This window comes from Bison bison, unplaced genomic scaffold (assembly GCF_000754665.1).
Source record: "Bison bison bison isolate TAMUID 2011002044 unplaced genomic scaffold, Bison_UMD1.0 scf7180017864242, whole genome shotgun sequence".
Classification (NCBI taxonomy): domain Eukaryota; kingdom Metazoa; phylum Chordata; class Mammalia; order Artiodactyla; family Bovidae; genus Bison; species Bison bison.
This window is the reverse complement of record NW_011494814.1, coordinates 2,767,594-2,785,162: the sequence shown is the minus strand read 5'-3', so window position 1 is coordinate 2,785,162 and position 17,569 is coordinate 2,767,594. Positions and strand designations below refer to the sequence as shown.

At 34.1% G+C, this 17,569-nt stretch overlaps 1 protein-coding gene across 4 annotated transcripts in view; it reads right to left on the bottom strand.

The window, feature by feature from the left end:
• Window positions 1-664: 664 nt before the first annotated feature.
• Window positions 665-17,569, bottom strand: part of STRN3 (striatin, calmodulin binding protein 3) — a 61,306-nt gene continuing 44,401 nt past the window's right edge. For all 4 annotated transcript variants that reach the window (XM_010847015.1, XM_010847017.1, XM_010847016.1 and 1 more), the window contains 8 exons: window positions 16,947-17,122; window positions 16,718-16,765; window positions 16,298-16,419; window positions 12,948-13,115; window positions 10,954-11,094; window positions 7,920-8,027; window positions 2,397-2,483; window positions 665-2,314 (listed from right to left, as the gene is read on the bottom strand). In XM_010847015.1, the coding sequence (XP_010845317.1) occupies window positions 2,145-2,314; window positions 2,397-2,483; window positions 7,920-8,027; window positions 10,954-11,094; window positions 12,948-13,115; window positions 16,298-16,419; window positions 16,718-16,765; window positions 16,947-17,122 (1,020 nt within the window). In that variant the 3' untranslated portion in view covers window positions 665-2,144. The remainder of the gene's footprint in view (window positions 2,315-2,396; window positions 2,484-7,919; window positions 8,028-10,953; window positions 11,095-12,947; window positions 13,116-16,297; window positions 16,420-16,717; window positions 16,766-16,946; window positions 17,123-17,569) is intronic.

Genomic DNA, 17,569 nt, shown 5'->3' with positions numbered 1-17,569 from the left:
GGTGGCAAAATATCTCAAAGTATGTATAATGTATTTATTTTTTTTTGCAGTAGGCATAGAATGCCTACCATTAGGCATATTAGAATAGAATTTGCCAAGTTTTTCTAATGTTTTCAAAGTTTTCTAATGCTACCTTCTAAGTCCATTTGTAATTCCCTTCAAAGAAAAAGGATATTACTTGTTGAAGGAAAAGTCTGAAGATACTAATACTTAACATCACTTATGAGGATAAATTTTAATTAATGAGTAATACAGTTTATTCTCTGCTGAACTCTTCTGTGGGAAATAGGTTTGGCTAGATAGGAAAAACAACAATATTAACTGAAATTCAGACTTTAATAAAGCAGTAGGATATCTTAAGGATATGATATAAAACTGTGTCTTTGCAACTTGTTTTTATTGGGGGGGTTATTTTGAATTATCTAAATGTCAATAATTTTTTTTTTTAATCCCCAAATGAGGTGAAATACTTTAAAAAAACATTCTTAGTAGTATTAACTGTTCTAATTTTGTTGAAGATTATCAATAAACAGTACAAAATTTAAAAGAAGAGCATAAAAATGAAGGACTCACTGAGAAATCATCTCCATTACCTAGTTTAACAATGGAGAATAAAGTATTGCACTTTATTATTTAACACAAAATAATGTAGCCAACAGTAACATACAGGTACACAATTTAATATTTATTATATGCATTTTATATACATTATTTTTCAACAGCGGTACGTTTGCTATGTGGTACAATCTTAAAAATTTGCTGATTCATAGTTTGTAAAACAAAAACCTTACAAAACTCATCAAAACTCGCAAACTGATCAGAAAAGTTTTTTGGAAGACTAGAAAAAATACTTTATTGTCTTAATCATGCATTACACAAACAAAATCTTTAGTTACACCATAAAATTAAGCACATCTGAAAAAATAAAACAGGGATAACTAGTCCAAACACAGCAGATTTCTGTATCCTGATTCAACTATTTTTGTATCCTATTTGTATTTCAAATTTTACTCCAAATATTTTAAAACAAGATAGTTTTGTCTGGAATCATGGTAAACCAAGATATGTATCTAGGGGGAGTCACCTTGGTTTGTAACTTAAACTATAAAATATTCCATTTTTAGTCTATTTTAGACTATCAAAGAGTTCCAAAATAGATATACAGGTTCCTTTAGCACATTAATAAAAGGATATAAAGACCAACAAAAAGTGAAATAAATAATAGGCTATTAGCAAGATGGATAATCCTTGATAAATAAACTTGTAAATACAGTAAGATGTACAAAATATCACATAGTGATAGGATGCCAAGATTAGTTTTTTTATTTTTTTATTTTTTAAGAGTTCATTTGGAGTACTAAACCCCACCGTTTCATTTTAATACACTTAATAGTCCTTGGTTTAAGAAGACAGTTACGGTGATGATGATGGTGATTTAGCATCTTTATGGAAAGACTTAGCTGAGCCGTATTATGCAAAAGAAGGAAAGAGTGTGGTTACGCGGCAGCGGGTCAGTGAGATCTCTGTGTTTCAGGGTTGTGTAATGCAGAAAAACTTCAATACAATCTTGAGCACTGTTGTGACAGGCTAAATATATAAAAAGACTTATAAAAACTAGAATTTTATCCAAACATTTTGTGCAACTAATGCTAAAATATCTTAAGTTAAATTTTCTTTCTTTTTTTTTTAAAGCAAAATAAGTTTAAAAGGGAATCTGTGGCATTCAACCGATAAACAGAAGATCACTAAGAGATGAAAAAAGCTACTCTTGGAGCTCACTTCCCCCCAACAAGAGCACCACATTCCTAACCCTAAGGCAGCACACAGAGTCCAAAACAAAAGTCTTTTTATCAGATCAGACTCCACATTGGCTTAAAGATACCTAAAAGACAGACATACGCTCAGTTCATATCCAGTACAGGCCACAAATAATGGAGTCCTTTTTTTGTCCCACGAAATACAGTAATTACAATTAAATTAATGAGCCTGACGTTAAGATGTGATTTCCACCAATTTATGCCTGCCCAAATAGCCTTCACCAGGCAGATCATATGTAGTGTCATATCATTAACTTTTTTGATGGCAGTGATGCAGACCCTTTGTGTCCAAGCAAATCTGCTGTTATGGTGAGAGTTTCTGTTGATTCACACAAATACTTTGGCAAGGGCATCAGCCCCTGCACTAGCAATGTATGCTTTTGATGGATGGAAAGCAACATCATAAATTGATTCATCTAGTTTCTTCCTATGTGCTGTTATTTCCTGCACACATGTCTTGCTGTCCAAATTCCACAATCTAATAGAACAGTCATGGCCTGTAAAAGAATAAATAAAAAATGTTACTTAGTAATAATTCTATTATAAAATTTGTGGGCAGGACAGGAAGTTCAGACTTACTTCCAGACATCAAATAGATTCCATTAGGATCTACTGCTAGGCTTGTAACAGCATCCAAATGAGCTACCATAGAATGGATCATTTTACCTAAATAAAACATAGCAGAGAAGATTAAGTTTTCAAATAGTTACTAACTTGGGCAATCAGAAACCATAATACAACATCAACATAAAACAATCTCAGCAACAACAAACAACATAATTTACCATTTTAAACATTGGAGAGGGTACAATTCAGTGGCTTTTAGAACTTTCATCATGATGTACAATCATCACCATTATCTAGTTTAGAACATTTTCATCTCTGCAAAAGGAAAGTCACTCCCCATTCCTCCTTCCAAGTCCCCGTAAGCACTAATGTCTTCTCTATGGACTGGCGTATTCTGAATGCTTCATACAAATGAAATCATACAATAACCTGTGGCTTTTTGGGTCTGCCTTCTGTCATTTAGTTCCTCCACTACAATAATATTCTAAAGAGAATTTTAATTCTAATGCAGAACTTTTCCAATTACTTCAAAAGATATTTGTGTAACATTAAACTGATGGTATTTGATAGTGGAAAACAATGATTATAGAGCTGCATTAAAAGCTTAAGGTCATATAAAGGGGAATTAAGAGTGAAAACAGAATCTTTCTCATTAAGAGATGCTTTATTTAAGAGACTCTTTTATACACAGAGTTAATGTTAAATCACCAGAGAATACATTCCGATCTAAAGATTCTAATAGCATCATTTATCTTTTGAAATGTCAATCATCTTATATATAAGAAACAAGAAAGGGGAGAAGGGTGGGAGTATATCAGAGAAATTACTCTGGATTTCCCCAGATAGTAACAAAAGCACTATTCTAGAAAATGTAATTTAACTTCACTGAATTCTTGGCAAGCAAACAGATTCAATACTGAGTTGAAATTTAAAAACAAGTTGTGTATGGAATTTAGAAAGATGGTAACAATAACTCTGTGTACAAGACAGCAAAAGAGACACTGGTGTATAGAACAGTCTTATGGACTCTGAGGGAGAGGGAGAGGGTGGGAAGATTTGGGAGAATAGCATTGAAACATGTAAAATATGTATGAAACGAGATGCCAGTCCAGGTTCGATGCGCGATACTGGATGCTTGGGGCTGGTGCACTGGGACGACCCAGAGGGATGGTATGGGGAGGGAGGAGGGAGGAGGGTTCAGGATGGGGAACACATGTATACCTGTGGTGGATTCATTTTGATATTTGGCAAAACTAATACAATTATGTAAAGTTTAAAAATAAAATAAAATTAAAAAAAAAAAAGAACAACAACAACAACAAAAGAAGCCGTATGACATTTTTCCATTATGACAGGTAAAGAATATGCAAGGTCTTGATACTCCTGAGTTGGGTATGGCTTATATAAAAAAATAAATAAATAAAAAAATAAAAAAAATAATAATCTCACTGCAACTGAAAAAAATAAAAAAAATAAATAAAAACAAGTTGTGAATATAAACTGTGTTGCATACTTTGGGGCAAGGGCCTCAGCCTCTGCACTGACAACATACACTTGCGATGGCTGAAAGGCGATTTAAGTTGATTCACTCAAGAAACAATAAAATGGCAAGTACTAGTATCTTAAAAAAATTTCCTTCCTTTTGGAGAATGGGTACATGTATACAGATGGCTGACTCCCTTTGCTGAAACTATCCCAACGCTGTTAACTGGCTATTCTCCAATATAAAATAAAAGGTTAAAAAAAACTTCTTCTCCTTTCATTCAGCAATGAGTCTTTATTACTCAAGTGCCTCGGCTTCTCCTAATGACAGATGGAGGTCTTTCTCCAGAATTCTATTTACAGTCATTTGATATGCTGCTTGTCCCCTGAAACGTTCCACACTGAGACATGAAACAGACCTACTTTTGTTATCTGCCATGGGGCTTTGGTCACTGACCTGAACACAAACCCACAACATAATCAAATGTGCAAAAAGTTACTCTGAAGAACATAAAAAGTCTGTGACTTTCTGGCAATACTAAATGCTTATCAATTAAAGACAAAATTAGTCTCTCATCATTTAGGCCACATTTGTCTGTTTTTCATCAATATTAGCAGAGTAACCATAACAATTTCTCTCTACTATCCTGAGAAACAGAAAAATCATTCAACACACTATTGTGCTAAGTTGCTTCGGCTGTGTCCAACTCTTTGCGACCCTATGGACAGCAGCCCACCAGGCTCCTCTGTCCATGGGATTCTCCAGGCAAGAATACTGGAGTGGGTTGCCATTTCCTACTCCAGGGAATCTTCCTGACCCAGGGAGCGAACCCGTGTCACTTTCGTCTCCTGCATAGTCAGGCAGGTTCTTTACCCCTAGCGCCACCTGGGAAACATCACAACATACTATTAGTCCAACATAATTCATCTACTGGTTCAAGACTCTATTCTTCTCAATATTAAAAAAAAAAAATTCAGAGTATGAAGAACTGGCCTCCAGCCCAATGATCTCAAAACATCAGGAGGATAACTATGAAGTATCATTAGCTTCCCTTAAAACATTAATTCTGTGATGTTGACTCTTAACTCACAGATCTAGTTCTGACTTCTCTTGTGAGAGTGACTGTACATCTCCTATGTTTATCATGTCTTAAACCAAAGAATTCTTTCATCCCTAACTATGACATGTTAAGTCAATTTAGAGGTAACCCTCCTCTACATAGTCCTGAAGTGACTTCAAAATGTGAGTGACCCTTCAGATTGGACCAATTATAAGGAGGTGCAATTCTGAATCAAGCTGGATGTTGGGTTTCCACTAGTGACCACAGAAGTCAAAGTTTCTGACCCTTCCTTCACCAGCATATATACGGAGCTTCTCACATTTAACCGAATTCACCTTTGCTCCACGGCTCTGCCACCACCTCTCTTCCCCCACCAAAATTCTTTCTTCCTATAACTTAGGGAAAAAAGGACACATGCAGGCACTGATTCTCTCCTCCCCAGCACCTTAAGCCCTTTGACTTGTACAATCTATGAAATTAAGAAACAGACTGATACCAGTGTCTCACTTACAGAAAGCAATATACCACTTGTCTGTAAGATTTGAGAGGACAGGACACTTTGTTTTATTCACCAAAGATCAAGAAATGTGCTGAGGATATGGCAGATACTCGTAAGTTTTGCTGAATGAATGAGGCCTTAACCAATTCAGGACCCTCTTCCTCCAACTCCCCCGCATTCCTCGGAGGTTCACCCATTAGCTAAGTCTTGGTCACAGCATACGCAATTCAGATTTGTGTCTCTACAAAAATTTCAAAAATCACAAGCCCTAAAGATCTCTCTGAAACAAACAGTATAAACTGAAACTTCTAAATCCTCTGTAGTCAAGGATCTACCATACAGTGTGACTTGAGCATCTTTCTAAACCAATATTGCAAATCCCTGGTCAAATATTCAAGTGGTTTTCATAGTGCATAGTGTAAACAAAAATCCATTATTCTTAGCTTGGCTCTGAAAAATCTGGCTCAGTAGTTTCTGCTTTCCTTCTCCAAACTTACTTACCTCTTTGGCTTTACCTATAAGAAACTTCTGTTTCCAGCCCAAATTCCCACTTCTGTGCTTCTACTCAAAATATACCCTTATCTGGAATTTCCTACTAACTTCTTCACTTAAAAACAAACAAAAACCTTATTCTTGCAAGGAAAAACTCAAACCTTCACTCTATGAAGACTCCTTTATCTTACTGCATTATGCCTGAGCATGTGTATGTATGTATGAGAGTGCATATGCACTCACTCACACTATTTTCCCCAGGCAACAATAATACCTCAGAAAGCAGAAATAACTTCTACGTGATAGTACTAGCCAGTGCAGTGCAAAATACTAAATGTACTTTTATTGTTAAAATCTAAATACTCATTGAGTCCATTCACACAATTTCTATAATGTTTCAGATAAGAAATCCAATAAATTACTATTTATTTGATAGAACAGTATCCTATTAAAGATTTAGCTAACCATCAACACCAGTTATAGGGATATTTGAGTGTATCATATTTAAATGAATTGCCAGTTTTCAAGATGAATTTCATTAAAAAGAATACATATGAACTCAATTTACAGTTACACTCAAGGGTTGTATATATGTGTATCTCTGTGTATAAGAGAGAGAAAATGAGAGCAAAAAATTTCCATTGTTTAGAGCCTAGTGCTTTGATTATCTTCGCATTACAGATAAGGTACTAGCTGGTTAACACAGAGAATTAATTGGTAGAATTTGTAAACAATCTAAAAGTCTACAGGCACCGTATTTTTGATTTCTGCCAGACAAAAAGCTCTAAAGAATCACTTTTTCCTTTTATTATTACTAATAAAATTCCTGAACCTTTCCTTACAAATATAAACTTGCAATAATTAATACAAAGAATCTTTTTAGAAATGTAAAGCAAATTATCCCTCTGCTCTTGCAGCAAAGGAAGATCTTTAAGCTTCATAAAAATGTTTAAAGAATTCATTTGATATGGTGTTAAATTGAGACATTCACATGAATATGAATCTTCTTTCCTGTGCAACATATAGACCTATGAGTCTCCATTCTCTTCTCAATTTGTTCTACTGAGTTCAGGAATCTGTCCAAGAAAAGTGTTATTTGAAGAAAGATATTTATCTAAAACTCAGACTAAAAATTACAACCATGTCCTATGTAAGCTACAAATAAAAATCTGTAGTTCTGATTTGTTGTCTTGCTTGATAATTTGTTGTCCTGCAATAATGTTTCAATTACACTTTAGTTTCTTATTTGGAAGTCTTTCAATACTTCTCTACTTGTTTTAGCTTATCAAAGAAGTCTCTCTTTGCTATCAGACTTTTGCTATCAGAGAGCAAACAATAATACTTTACAAAGTATTTTGGGTAACGACAAGTGATACAGATATCCTTAAACAAATGATTCTATGGCCAAATTAAAATTTATGATTTCTATATAATTGGTATGCTTCCTTACAACCAAAAAGTACAGGAAAGATGACAATAAACAACTGTCACTATATCATTTCATCCACTGATAATTTTAAGAACATATTTAAAATGCCCAAACCAGAAAGTGATCTTCTATGTTATAATAATTCACAACAGAATATAAAGATAAAAAATTCAAACAGAAGGGTTTATAACTGTCATCACATAAAGAACTCATAATAGGCAGCAAGATATTTTGGGCTTCCCTGGTGGCCCAGACAGTAAAGAATCTGCCTGCAATGTAGGAGACTGGGGTTTGATCCTTGGGTCAGAAAGATGCTCTGGAGAAGGAAATGGCAACCCACTCCAGTATTCTTGCCTAGCGAATTCCATGGACAGAGGAACCTGGCAGGTACAGTCCATGCAGTTGCAAAGAGTCAGACACGACTGAGCAACTTGCACTTGTTAACAAGGCTAAAAATTAACAAACATTGTAAGTGTGCTACATTAACTAAAACAAAAATCTGAGTTAAGACAGTTTAACTTGGCAATTTTCAAGCTAGGAAGTCAATACAGAAAATAAGATAACCTACTTACCCGTTTTATTGTCAAAAAATTTGATGTGTCTATCTTCATGAGCAGTTATTGTAACAGGAAGTGTGGGATGACTTACTACTCTGTTAATGTGATTACTGGATTGTAAACCTAAAAAACAAAGGAGGAAAACACACCAAAATTCAAACCTTCAATGTAATGTGGAATCTAAAGAAAAAAAATATAAACAAAACAAAACCAGATTCACAGACACAGGAAACACATAGGTAGCTGCCAGACAGGAGGGGATCGAGCGGCAGGGCAAGAGGTGAAGAGGATTAAGAGGTACAAACCTCCAATCACACAATAAATAACCCAAGGTAATATATACAGTATAAGGAATATGGTCAATAATATTTCAATGAGAAACATTACGTAGTATACCTAGTTTAATATTATCCATTAACTATATTTCAAATAAAAAAGAAACAAAAACTTCAATTAGAAGTTAAATGATGGCCTTTGCAGTCTTACCAAAACATAAGAATCACTAAACCTTTTATATATAAAAAAATATGAGAAATAAAACTAAGATTCTAAAGATACAATTTCTCAAAAAATGTATAAGCTAGTATGTCTTATAATGTGGATGGAGAGCACTATGCTCAAGTTTAGGAAAAAAACTGGAAGTATTTTAATGCAGACTGTCAATATAGGGTGGTTCAGAATTTTTAAATTATCCCAAATCCACAAATCATTGCTTTTAATAAATAGTCCATAAAAGAATTAAGAGTCAATTAATGAAGGAAAAAAATTCGTAAGTGATAATTAGGTGTTGGCAAGAACAAACCCTATCCCTCCTACAATGACCAAAAATACCAAAGAACTGGAATTGATGTTCTTAGGAATGAGATCTTTTCTTTACTACCAAGTTCTTAATTTTTGTTCAGATTAGAGATGAGGGAGAAAAGAGAGATCACAACTAATGGGAAAATATTGTCAGCATTTATTAGACTAAGTAAATCGATCATTCTATATGTATACAAGAACTCTTCACTGAACTTAAACACACTGAAAAAAATAATCTGTGTAAGAGGAAGAAACTAGGGTTGAAAAAAGACACTACATATAATTTGTTTTTAGATTTGATCACAGAACCATTTAAATATTTTTTTATAATTATAAAATGACTTTTAAAAGAGCAATCATGAAAAATCAGAAGTAAAACTAAACAAATGAACTTAACTGTATAGTCAATCGGTATTATAAACACAAGTGACTTTTTAAAGCACAGTAATTAGATTGTCTGTATCTAGTAGAATACACCCTCTATTAGTAACGAAATTCTTTTTGGTGGTATTGCAATTATTATTCTGAGACGACTTTATCTGTACTGTTAGATAAATGAGAAATCGTGATCATTTTGCAGAGAATCAAGAGTTTGATATTTTTAAAATAAGATAAAAATATAAAACCAATGAGATAAATCTGAATCATTATTGGAAGCATCTGAATAAAATTTATCAGTCTTTTTCTTTACTAAAAATGTACTCTTCAGCTTTGTCTACTGAAAAAGTCTAAACCAATGGCCAACTCAAGAGCCATGAAAGCCATGAGGACTGACTCAATAGCAGAGCACCTATCTTGTAGTCTCTAAATGTCATTTTCCAATAAAAAAAAACCATGGCTCCTTAGAGAAATGGCCCATTTCAGATCTGGGGTACAAAATGAACAAGATGAACCTAAAACATCTTGTCATACAAGAAAAGCATCAACAACTAACAGGGTTATATCAAAAGGGGAGACATAGGAGCCAACCTGAATAAGCTCCCACTGGCCAAAGATGAAATAATATGAGTAGCAATAAGGATAATATGTAACAGACTGAAATACATAAAATGCACTTATTCCAAGATAGATTATAATGATATGAAAAACAACACCCCAAAGACTCACTTCACTGGTCACCTTTGGAGGACACTAGGGAAATCACTTCAGAGAAGGCAATGGCACCCCACTCCAGTACTCTTGCCTGGAAAATCCCATGGACGGAGGAGCATGGTAGGCTGCAGTCCATGGGGTCGCTAAGAGTCAGACACCATTGAGCGACTTAGCAGCAAGCAGCAGCAGCAGCAGCAGGGAATCACTTCATCATTTTAAAAACTAGTATATAAAGGGGAGGAGTGTGAAGTAATCATTTATCTTGCCTTTCCTTTATAACTGCTAACTCCAGCTAACCAAATTACTGATGAGGATTGTTCTTTCTTACAGAAGCAGTCCAGCTAATATGTGTAAAAGAAATGATAAAATTATAAAATTATTTTTGAACAGGTAATGAATTAATGGATCCAAGCAGTGATTAGAAACTAAGAGAAAGACAGACCAAAGAATATTTACTTCTGATAAAAATTCACAAATTATATGAAATAGTCCTGCCAGAAACATTTAAAAACTTTAAAAAGAAGACAAATAAAAATCTGATCCTGAATTTGAATAAGCCTCTAGATCTACAAACAATTTACAGGAAATAAAATGAACAGGAGGAGCACATTAAATGATACCACAAGGATGCAACTGGTAAAATTCAAACTATGGGAAACTCAACCCAATTTCTTCAGTTAAAAAAAATGCAAGGGAAATATAAGAGATAGAGGGGGAATCTACATGAAAACAAACGTGGGAGACCTACCAACCAATCACAGTGCATGGGCCTTATCTGGGTCCCTATTTGAATAAACTGTAAAATATATACACCACATTCTATACTTAACAACCTTGGGCATTTACACAGAACTACTGGAGCTGGAGGATAGGTTCATTATATATTTCTCCACTTCCACATGTGTTTTCATTAAAAACCTAAAATTATTTGACTTGTTTTCTTTTACATTTGCTCTACTCACTTACCTGTCCCCACATACTTATCCAAGTTTTTAAACATAATTTGAGGAAATAGTAGAAATAAAGTAAATAAGTACACATTGAAAGCTATTCTTTTCTCATTCTAAATTCATATAGTCAAAATATAAAAGTAAAAAGGTTATCCTCTATTGTAAAACAATCCTTTTTAAGGTTTCAACCTTACCAGAAAACTTACCAGAATCCATCTGTGATGAAAGCATCACCAATGACTGTGATGTTTCTAAATCATAAATTACTGTACTACCAGTGTTGAAAGAGGTCACCATATGAGCTGGATCACAGCCTATAAAGTCAACTGATGTAGGTATTCCATGCTCTGAAAGGAGTCCAAAGAGATATAAGGTAAAAATAATAATTTAGAAATCTCTGCTTTTCTAATAAGAAAAAAGAATTTGAGTATTCTTGAAATAATGTTAATAATGAAAAAGCAATTGTGTTAGGATGGTGAGATATAATAGGTAACTTATTCTCATTTATTAGTTTTTGTAACATTATAAAATGTTACAGATAAATAAATATATATATATATATTTACATATATAAATAAAAATACATCTAGGGAACCCTTAAGGAAAGACAGGCAGACAAAAGCTATTGCTCTATGCCTTTTTTTCCAAGAGACAAAAATCCTAGGTGAGTTTATTGGCCCACCTGCAATTTTTTTTAAGTTTTTATGTGGATCATTTAATAACTCTTTTATTGAATTTGTTACAATATTGCTTCTGTTGTTTTTTATGTTTTGTTTTGCTTTTTGCCACAAGCCATGTGGAATCTTAGGTCCCTGATTAGGGATCAAACCTGCACCCCCGACACTGGAAGGCTAAGATTTAACCACCGGACTGCCAGGGAAGTCCTGCCATTATATTTCTGACTGTAAAATGATAAAATAGCATTTGTACACCTCTACCTTGGGAGACTGTCACCTGTCTGACACTGATTAGCTTCAAGTAGCAAATGCAAATAATATATTTGGATCTGTGAAAATGAAGCTATGGACTCTGGAATTCACTGATGCAGTAATATCCTTAAGTAGATCAAGCATCAATTTCTCTCGTTAACATGTTAATAAATTCAACTGTCTAGATCAATGCACAATTATGTGAATTCTGGAGTAAGCAAGAAACAAATCACCTAAATGAATTTTCACCTCAAAAGCTTAGGTAAATTAAAAAATTAGTAGAATCACGGAAGTATCTAGAGATTCAACAAAATTAAGCATAAATGTTCAAATGTTCATCTAAAATGTTTTAAAACAATTATTTATAGTAAAAGGTATGATTTTTAAAAATAACTTGGAAAATAATGCCAATATAAAAATAATATAAACAGATGGACATAAATATTGTCATGAGGTATATTAAATCCTTTTTTGACAGGAAAAGATTTGAAATCAAGCCTGAAACTAACTCAGTTTGCACCTCCCATTTAAGGGTGCTATTTCAATGATTATAGCTAGACTTCTCAACCAGTGTGCTCATATGTAGTTTACAGGTTTACCTGAGACCATGAGCCTTTCTGTCTTTGTGAGTATCTACCTGGAGTTGCTAGAGGGCCTTCTGCTGTTCCTATGAGTAGCCTCATTTGCCTACTCTATTATAACATACAAATAGTTCTATTCTTTAAATAGGACATGTCCTGAAAAAGGTCAAAAAACCATTGAGCTACAGGATATACTTGCAAAGCATCCCTGGTGGTCCAGTGTTAAGAATCTGCCTGCTAATGCAGGGGACGTGGGTTCAATCCCTCATCTGGGAAGATCCCACATGTCTTGGGGTTAAACCCAAGCACCATAACTATTGAAGCCTATGTGCCCTAGAGCCTGTGCTCCGAAACAAGAGAAGCCACTACAATGAGAAGCCCTAGTATGGCAACTACAGTAGCCCCTGCTTGCTGCAACTTAAGAGAAAGCCCACACGCAGCAATGAAGACTCAGTGCATCCAAAAATAAATTTATTTATTTATTTTAAAAAGGCACTGAGCTACAGGATATCCCTGCAAAGCATCTTTCTTGTTTATAAAAATATGACTAGGAATAAAAAGATCATCACAGATTTGTAGAATTCTTTCAGTATCTCTTTTGAGCAGTCAGGAAGTAGTGAAACTACTTTGTTCTTTTTATCTTCTAAATTAAAAAAAAAAAGATTTTTCAAAGAGGCAAAATTTACTTACCTTTGTCTCCATTGTAAGTGCAAATACATGGCAATTTTTCTTGTGGATTCCATAATCTAACAGTGCCATCTGCTGAACAAGACAGTAATTGGTTTTTTATGCCACTATAAGCAAGACCCCAGACAGCATCTGTATGAGCAATTAAAGTGCCAGCTAGAACATTTGGCTCTGTAACGAAAGAAACAGAACAAAAATTAGCTAAAAGAAATTTAAAAGAAATGCTTTTGTATATAAAGATAACTACATAATTAAGTACAAAGACTACACATAAAGGTCATAAGATAAACCAGTGTGTACACAGTGGCCATCTCTTAAGTTGTGGAGTTATGGGATATTTATATGCTACCTTCTAATACTTTCCTGTATTTCTGCAATTTTCTAAAAAAGGAACATCAACTTTTAAATAAACAGCTTTACTCCCACACCATGGAACTCACCAGTTTAAAGTGTCAATTCAATGATTTTTAATATATTCAACAAGTTGCACAGTCATCACCATATCAATTTTAGGGCATCTTCATCACTTATTAGCTATTTCTCCCCAATTTTCCTCTCTGCCTTTCTGCAGCCCTAGGCAACCACTACATATTTTGTTTCTATAAATTTGCCTATTCCAGACATTTTATATAAATGGCCCTTTCTGACTGCCTTCTTTCACTCAGCATAATGTTTTCAAGGTTCACTTGTGTTGCAGCATGTATCAGTGCTCCATTTCCTTTTACTACCAAATAATATTCCAGTGTATGGATACACTACATTTTATTTATCCATTCATCATTTGATGGACAGTGGGGGCTAATAACATTAAACATCATTTGTCCTACAATTTTGTTTCTCTACTGAATTCCCACTTTCCACAGATGTTTCTCACGGTTCACAACCTCCCTTTCACATGATTAATTACCTCTCATAATAAATTCACTGTGGAAATATAGCATTGAAAGAGGAACCTTTCCTCTACCTTTCTGTCACCCAACCTATAAATCGACTGGTGTCTAAATCCATATTCTCCATGTTTCCAAATACAAGTAAGGAATTATCCTCCATTCCTGAAAGGACAATTCCACCAGGTATTCTGGATTCCATTTCCCACACTAATTTGCTTTCATGTTTTTCTACTATACAGATTATCCTCCTCCTTGGGATCATTACCACAGCAAACAAATATGCTTCAAAATCTCTAAATCTAACAAACAAAACTTACATCAACCTCCAACCAAATAGCATAAAAGCATATTCAGTAAATATGCTTTCTTACCTTCCATTTACTTTCTAAATCATTCTGATACTATCACCACAACAAAACAACCCTTGCTAAAATCATCAATGATGAGTTCTATCAAATCTAATAAAATTTCCCCTCCTTCTTTCCTTCATCCCTTTGCTTTACATCCATAGAGTATACCTTGGAAGGTCATCCACAGGTCCCTTTACCTTGTGGTCTCAGACCCAACATCCAACCTCTGTAGAGCCAAAACCTGGGTGATCAATTACCTTTCTATACTTAATATTATTATTAGACCTCTCAGCAACATTTGAAAGTGCAGACTGCTTCTTTCTTCTCAAAATGGCTTCTTCTTTTGGTATACGTCACGATTTCACTTTCCTGAATGTCCTCCTGCCCCACAGGCATGCCTTCTTAGTTTTTTTTTTTTTTGGTTAACACTCTTGCTTTAGTCACCCCACCCCCACATGTCACAGTCCCTTAGGAGTCTGCCTTCTCACAACTGATGGTTATGTACTTGATATTGCCTTCCTCTTAACATGCTTAAAAACCAAACTCAGTATCCTTTATCTTCTCACATTCCCATTTCAATAAGCTACCATGATATACTCAGTTTTTCATGTCAAAAATGCAGAAGTGGTGATGGAAAAAAGTTCTGAATTAGTGGTAATGGTTACATACCCCTGTGAATATGGTAAAAACTACTGAACAGTACACTTCAAAAGGGTGAATTTTATCATACGGGAATTATACCACAATAAAGCTGTTAAAAAACATGACTAATCCATCACTTTATCCACTCAGTCCAATTTATCAAGAGATTCTGTTTATTCTACTCTATCTCCCCAGTATGTCTTAAATCCACTTCTCTCTAACAGCTCTATTTCCACTCTACTCTTGGCAACATCATCTTCTCACCTATCTACCAGATCACCACATTACAACTTTACAACATTACCTTGGTATTCCTTTCCCCACTCTCATCTCATTCCCAATCTATTCCCCTTGCAAAAGCCAGAGTTATCTTTTTAGGTCACTTACTGGCTTAAAATTGTTCACTGACAGTTAACTTTTATATAGAGTTTGGCTTGAATGTGATTATTTTAGCCTATATCTAAAGACGACTTCGGCTGTTACTCTTTTACATTACTGTATCTTCATATCATTTATCACAATTTGTACCTATCCATTCCCTTGCTTATGTGTTTAAACTCTGTTTTTTTTTTTGTATTAGACTAATTCTCATTTCTTGATGTATGCTTTAATATCTGGCAAATTTAGGTGCTCAGTGTGTTAAACAAAAGACCAAAGAGTTCTTAAATTCTTTTAAAATGAACCATTAAGTAAACCATTTTTTATTTAACCATTCTCATACTAATAAACATTTATTTTAATTTTTTTATTGTTACAAACAATGCTCTTATAATTATATTTAAATACATGCACAGGTATTTCTGTTGGCCAGATTCTAAAAATGGGATTCATGAATGAAAGTTTCAGTTTTTTTTAATTAAGAAATTTTTTGTCCCTCAAGTTCACTGATTTATACCCTTATGTCCTTATTTGTTTCTACATGCATGCTCAGTCACAAAGTCATGTCTAACTCTTTGCGACCCCATGGACTGTAGCATGCCAGGCTCCTCTGTCCATGGAATTTTCCAGGCAAGAATACTGGAGTGGGTTGCCATTTCCTCTTCCAGGGGATCTTCCCGGCCTAAGGATTGAACCTGAGTCTCCTGCAATGGCAGGTGGACACCCTACCACTGAATCATCTGAGAATTCCCATTTGTTTCTGTATCTTGCACTAATTATTTTTGAACTATGTAAAGTAGCTAAGTTGTAAAAATTATTCCTCACGTTAAATTTCTCTTTTCTAGTACTGAAATGAATGCTTTAATTAATATAGTTTTAAAAAACTTTTTGAACACAATATAGGAAATACCAACTTGCAGGCTAAAATATTTATGGCATGATATTTCTTTTCTCTTTAATAAGGCAAATTACTAGTAAATGGAAAGACTAAATGACAAGTTTAATACATATTTAAATAATCTTTAATATTCGAGGTGATTATTTCTGTCAGCACCATTCACTTAAAAAGATACATCTTGAGCCTTTTACTCACCATATGTATCATATGGATCCACATTAGGACTAGGCATATTCCACCACTGGATAGTCGCGTCGGTACCACCACTAAAGCACTGCTCTCCATTAGAACTGATAGCTAGTGACAGAACAGGGCCACTATCACAGGAAAAGAGGGAAAACATTACTGAGAAAGCCTACAAAGAAACTTACATTTGCACCCCTCCCAACCTCTCTCTAAATTTATGTGGTATCTAAAACTGTTTAAGTAACATGTACATTGAACAGTACTAATTATATTCTCATTAGTACAATTATTAATCAAATGTAGTATTATTCAGCTAATGTCTTTCTTAATGTAAAACAAACATTATGAAAAAATTACAAGGCTTTAGGAGTGATAAATAATAGTTAACAATAATTATGGTTAATTAAGTACTAATTCAGTAAAACTTACATGTGGGCCCTAAATGTGTAGATAGGCTCTACATCTAAAGAGGCACTCCTAAAAGAGGGGAGAAAAAAGGGGAGGAGAGAAGATAAATAATGGTAAATCACTGGTTGATATACATGATCATTAGGAAAGATCAAATAAGTGCATAAAAGATACAGACCATAAAGAAGAATAATTATTTATAATTACCAAACTGGAAGAAAAAAACATAGGCTAACATTAAAATACTTGCTTTTTGGCAGGAACTGTTTTTTGCAAGTTCCAAAGTTTCAGAGTATGGTCCTCAGAGGCAGTAACCAGCACAGGTTCTACAGGATGAAAAGCTAATGCTCGAACTCCATCAAAATGGCTACGTAGTGTATACTTGGGATTCCATGTCTTTCGAAAGGCATCTTTATTGGCAGGCAACTAAAAAGAAACAGCACGATATTTAGTGGTAAAAGTAGTGAACTGATAGGCATATGGAGTTTTTGTTTGTTTTGGTGTGTTTAAAACATACATTCAAAAGTGCTTTGCTAAAATGTCCAGTGGAAATTTAGCACACCTTAAAAACTTTATATCTTTATCATTTAATAAGAACTAAGAAGAATCATTTCATTAGCTTTCAAATACTTAGATCAAATGAGTCCTTTAATCTGTTTTACCTAATCATCAAGGTAAACCCAAAGTCCTACTAAACATTAAAATGAGGGGAAAAACAAAACACACAAAGAAACTACCATGTTGCAACATTTTACATGAAAACAAAAATTAAATAAATTATTACCAAAAATCCAAGGGTACAATATTAACAATACAGTTGTCATTTAGAAAATCAGCATGTGACATTTTTCAAGGCAGCAAGTTAAAGTACTT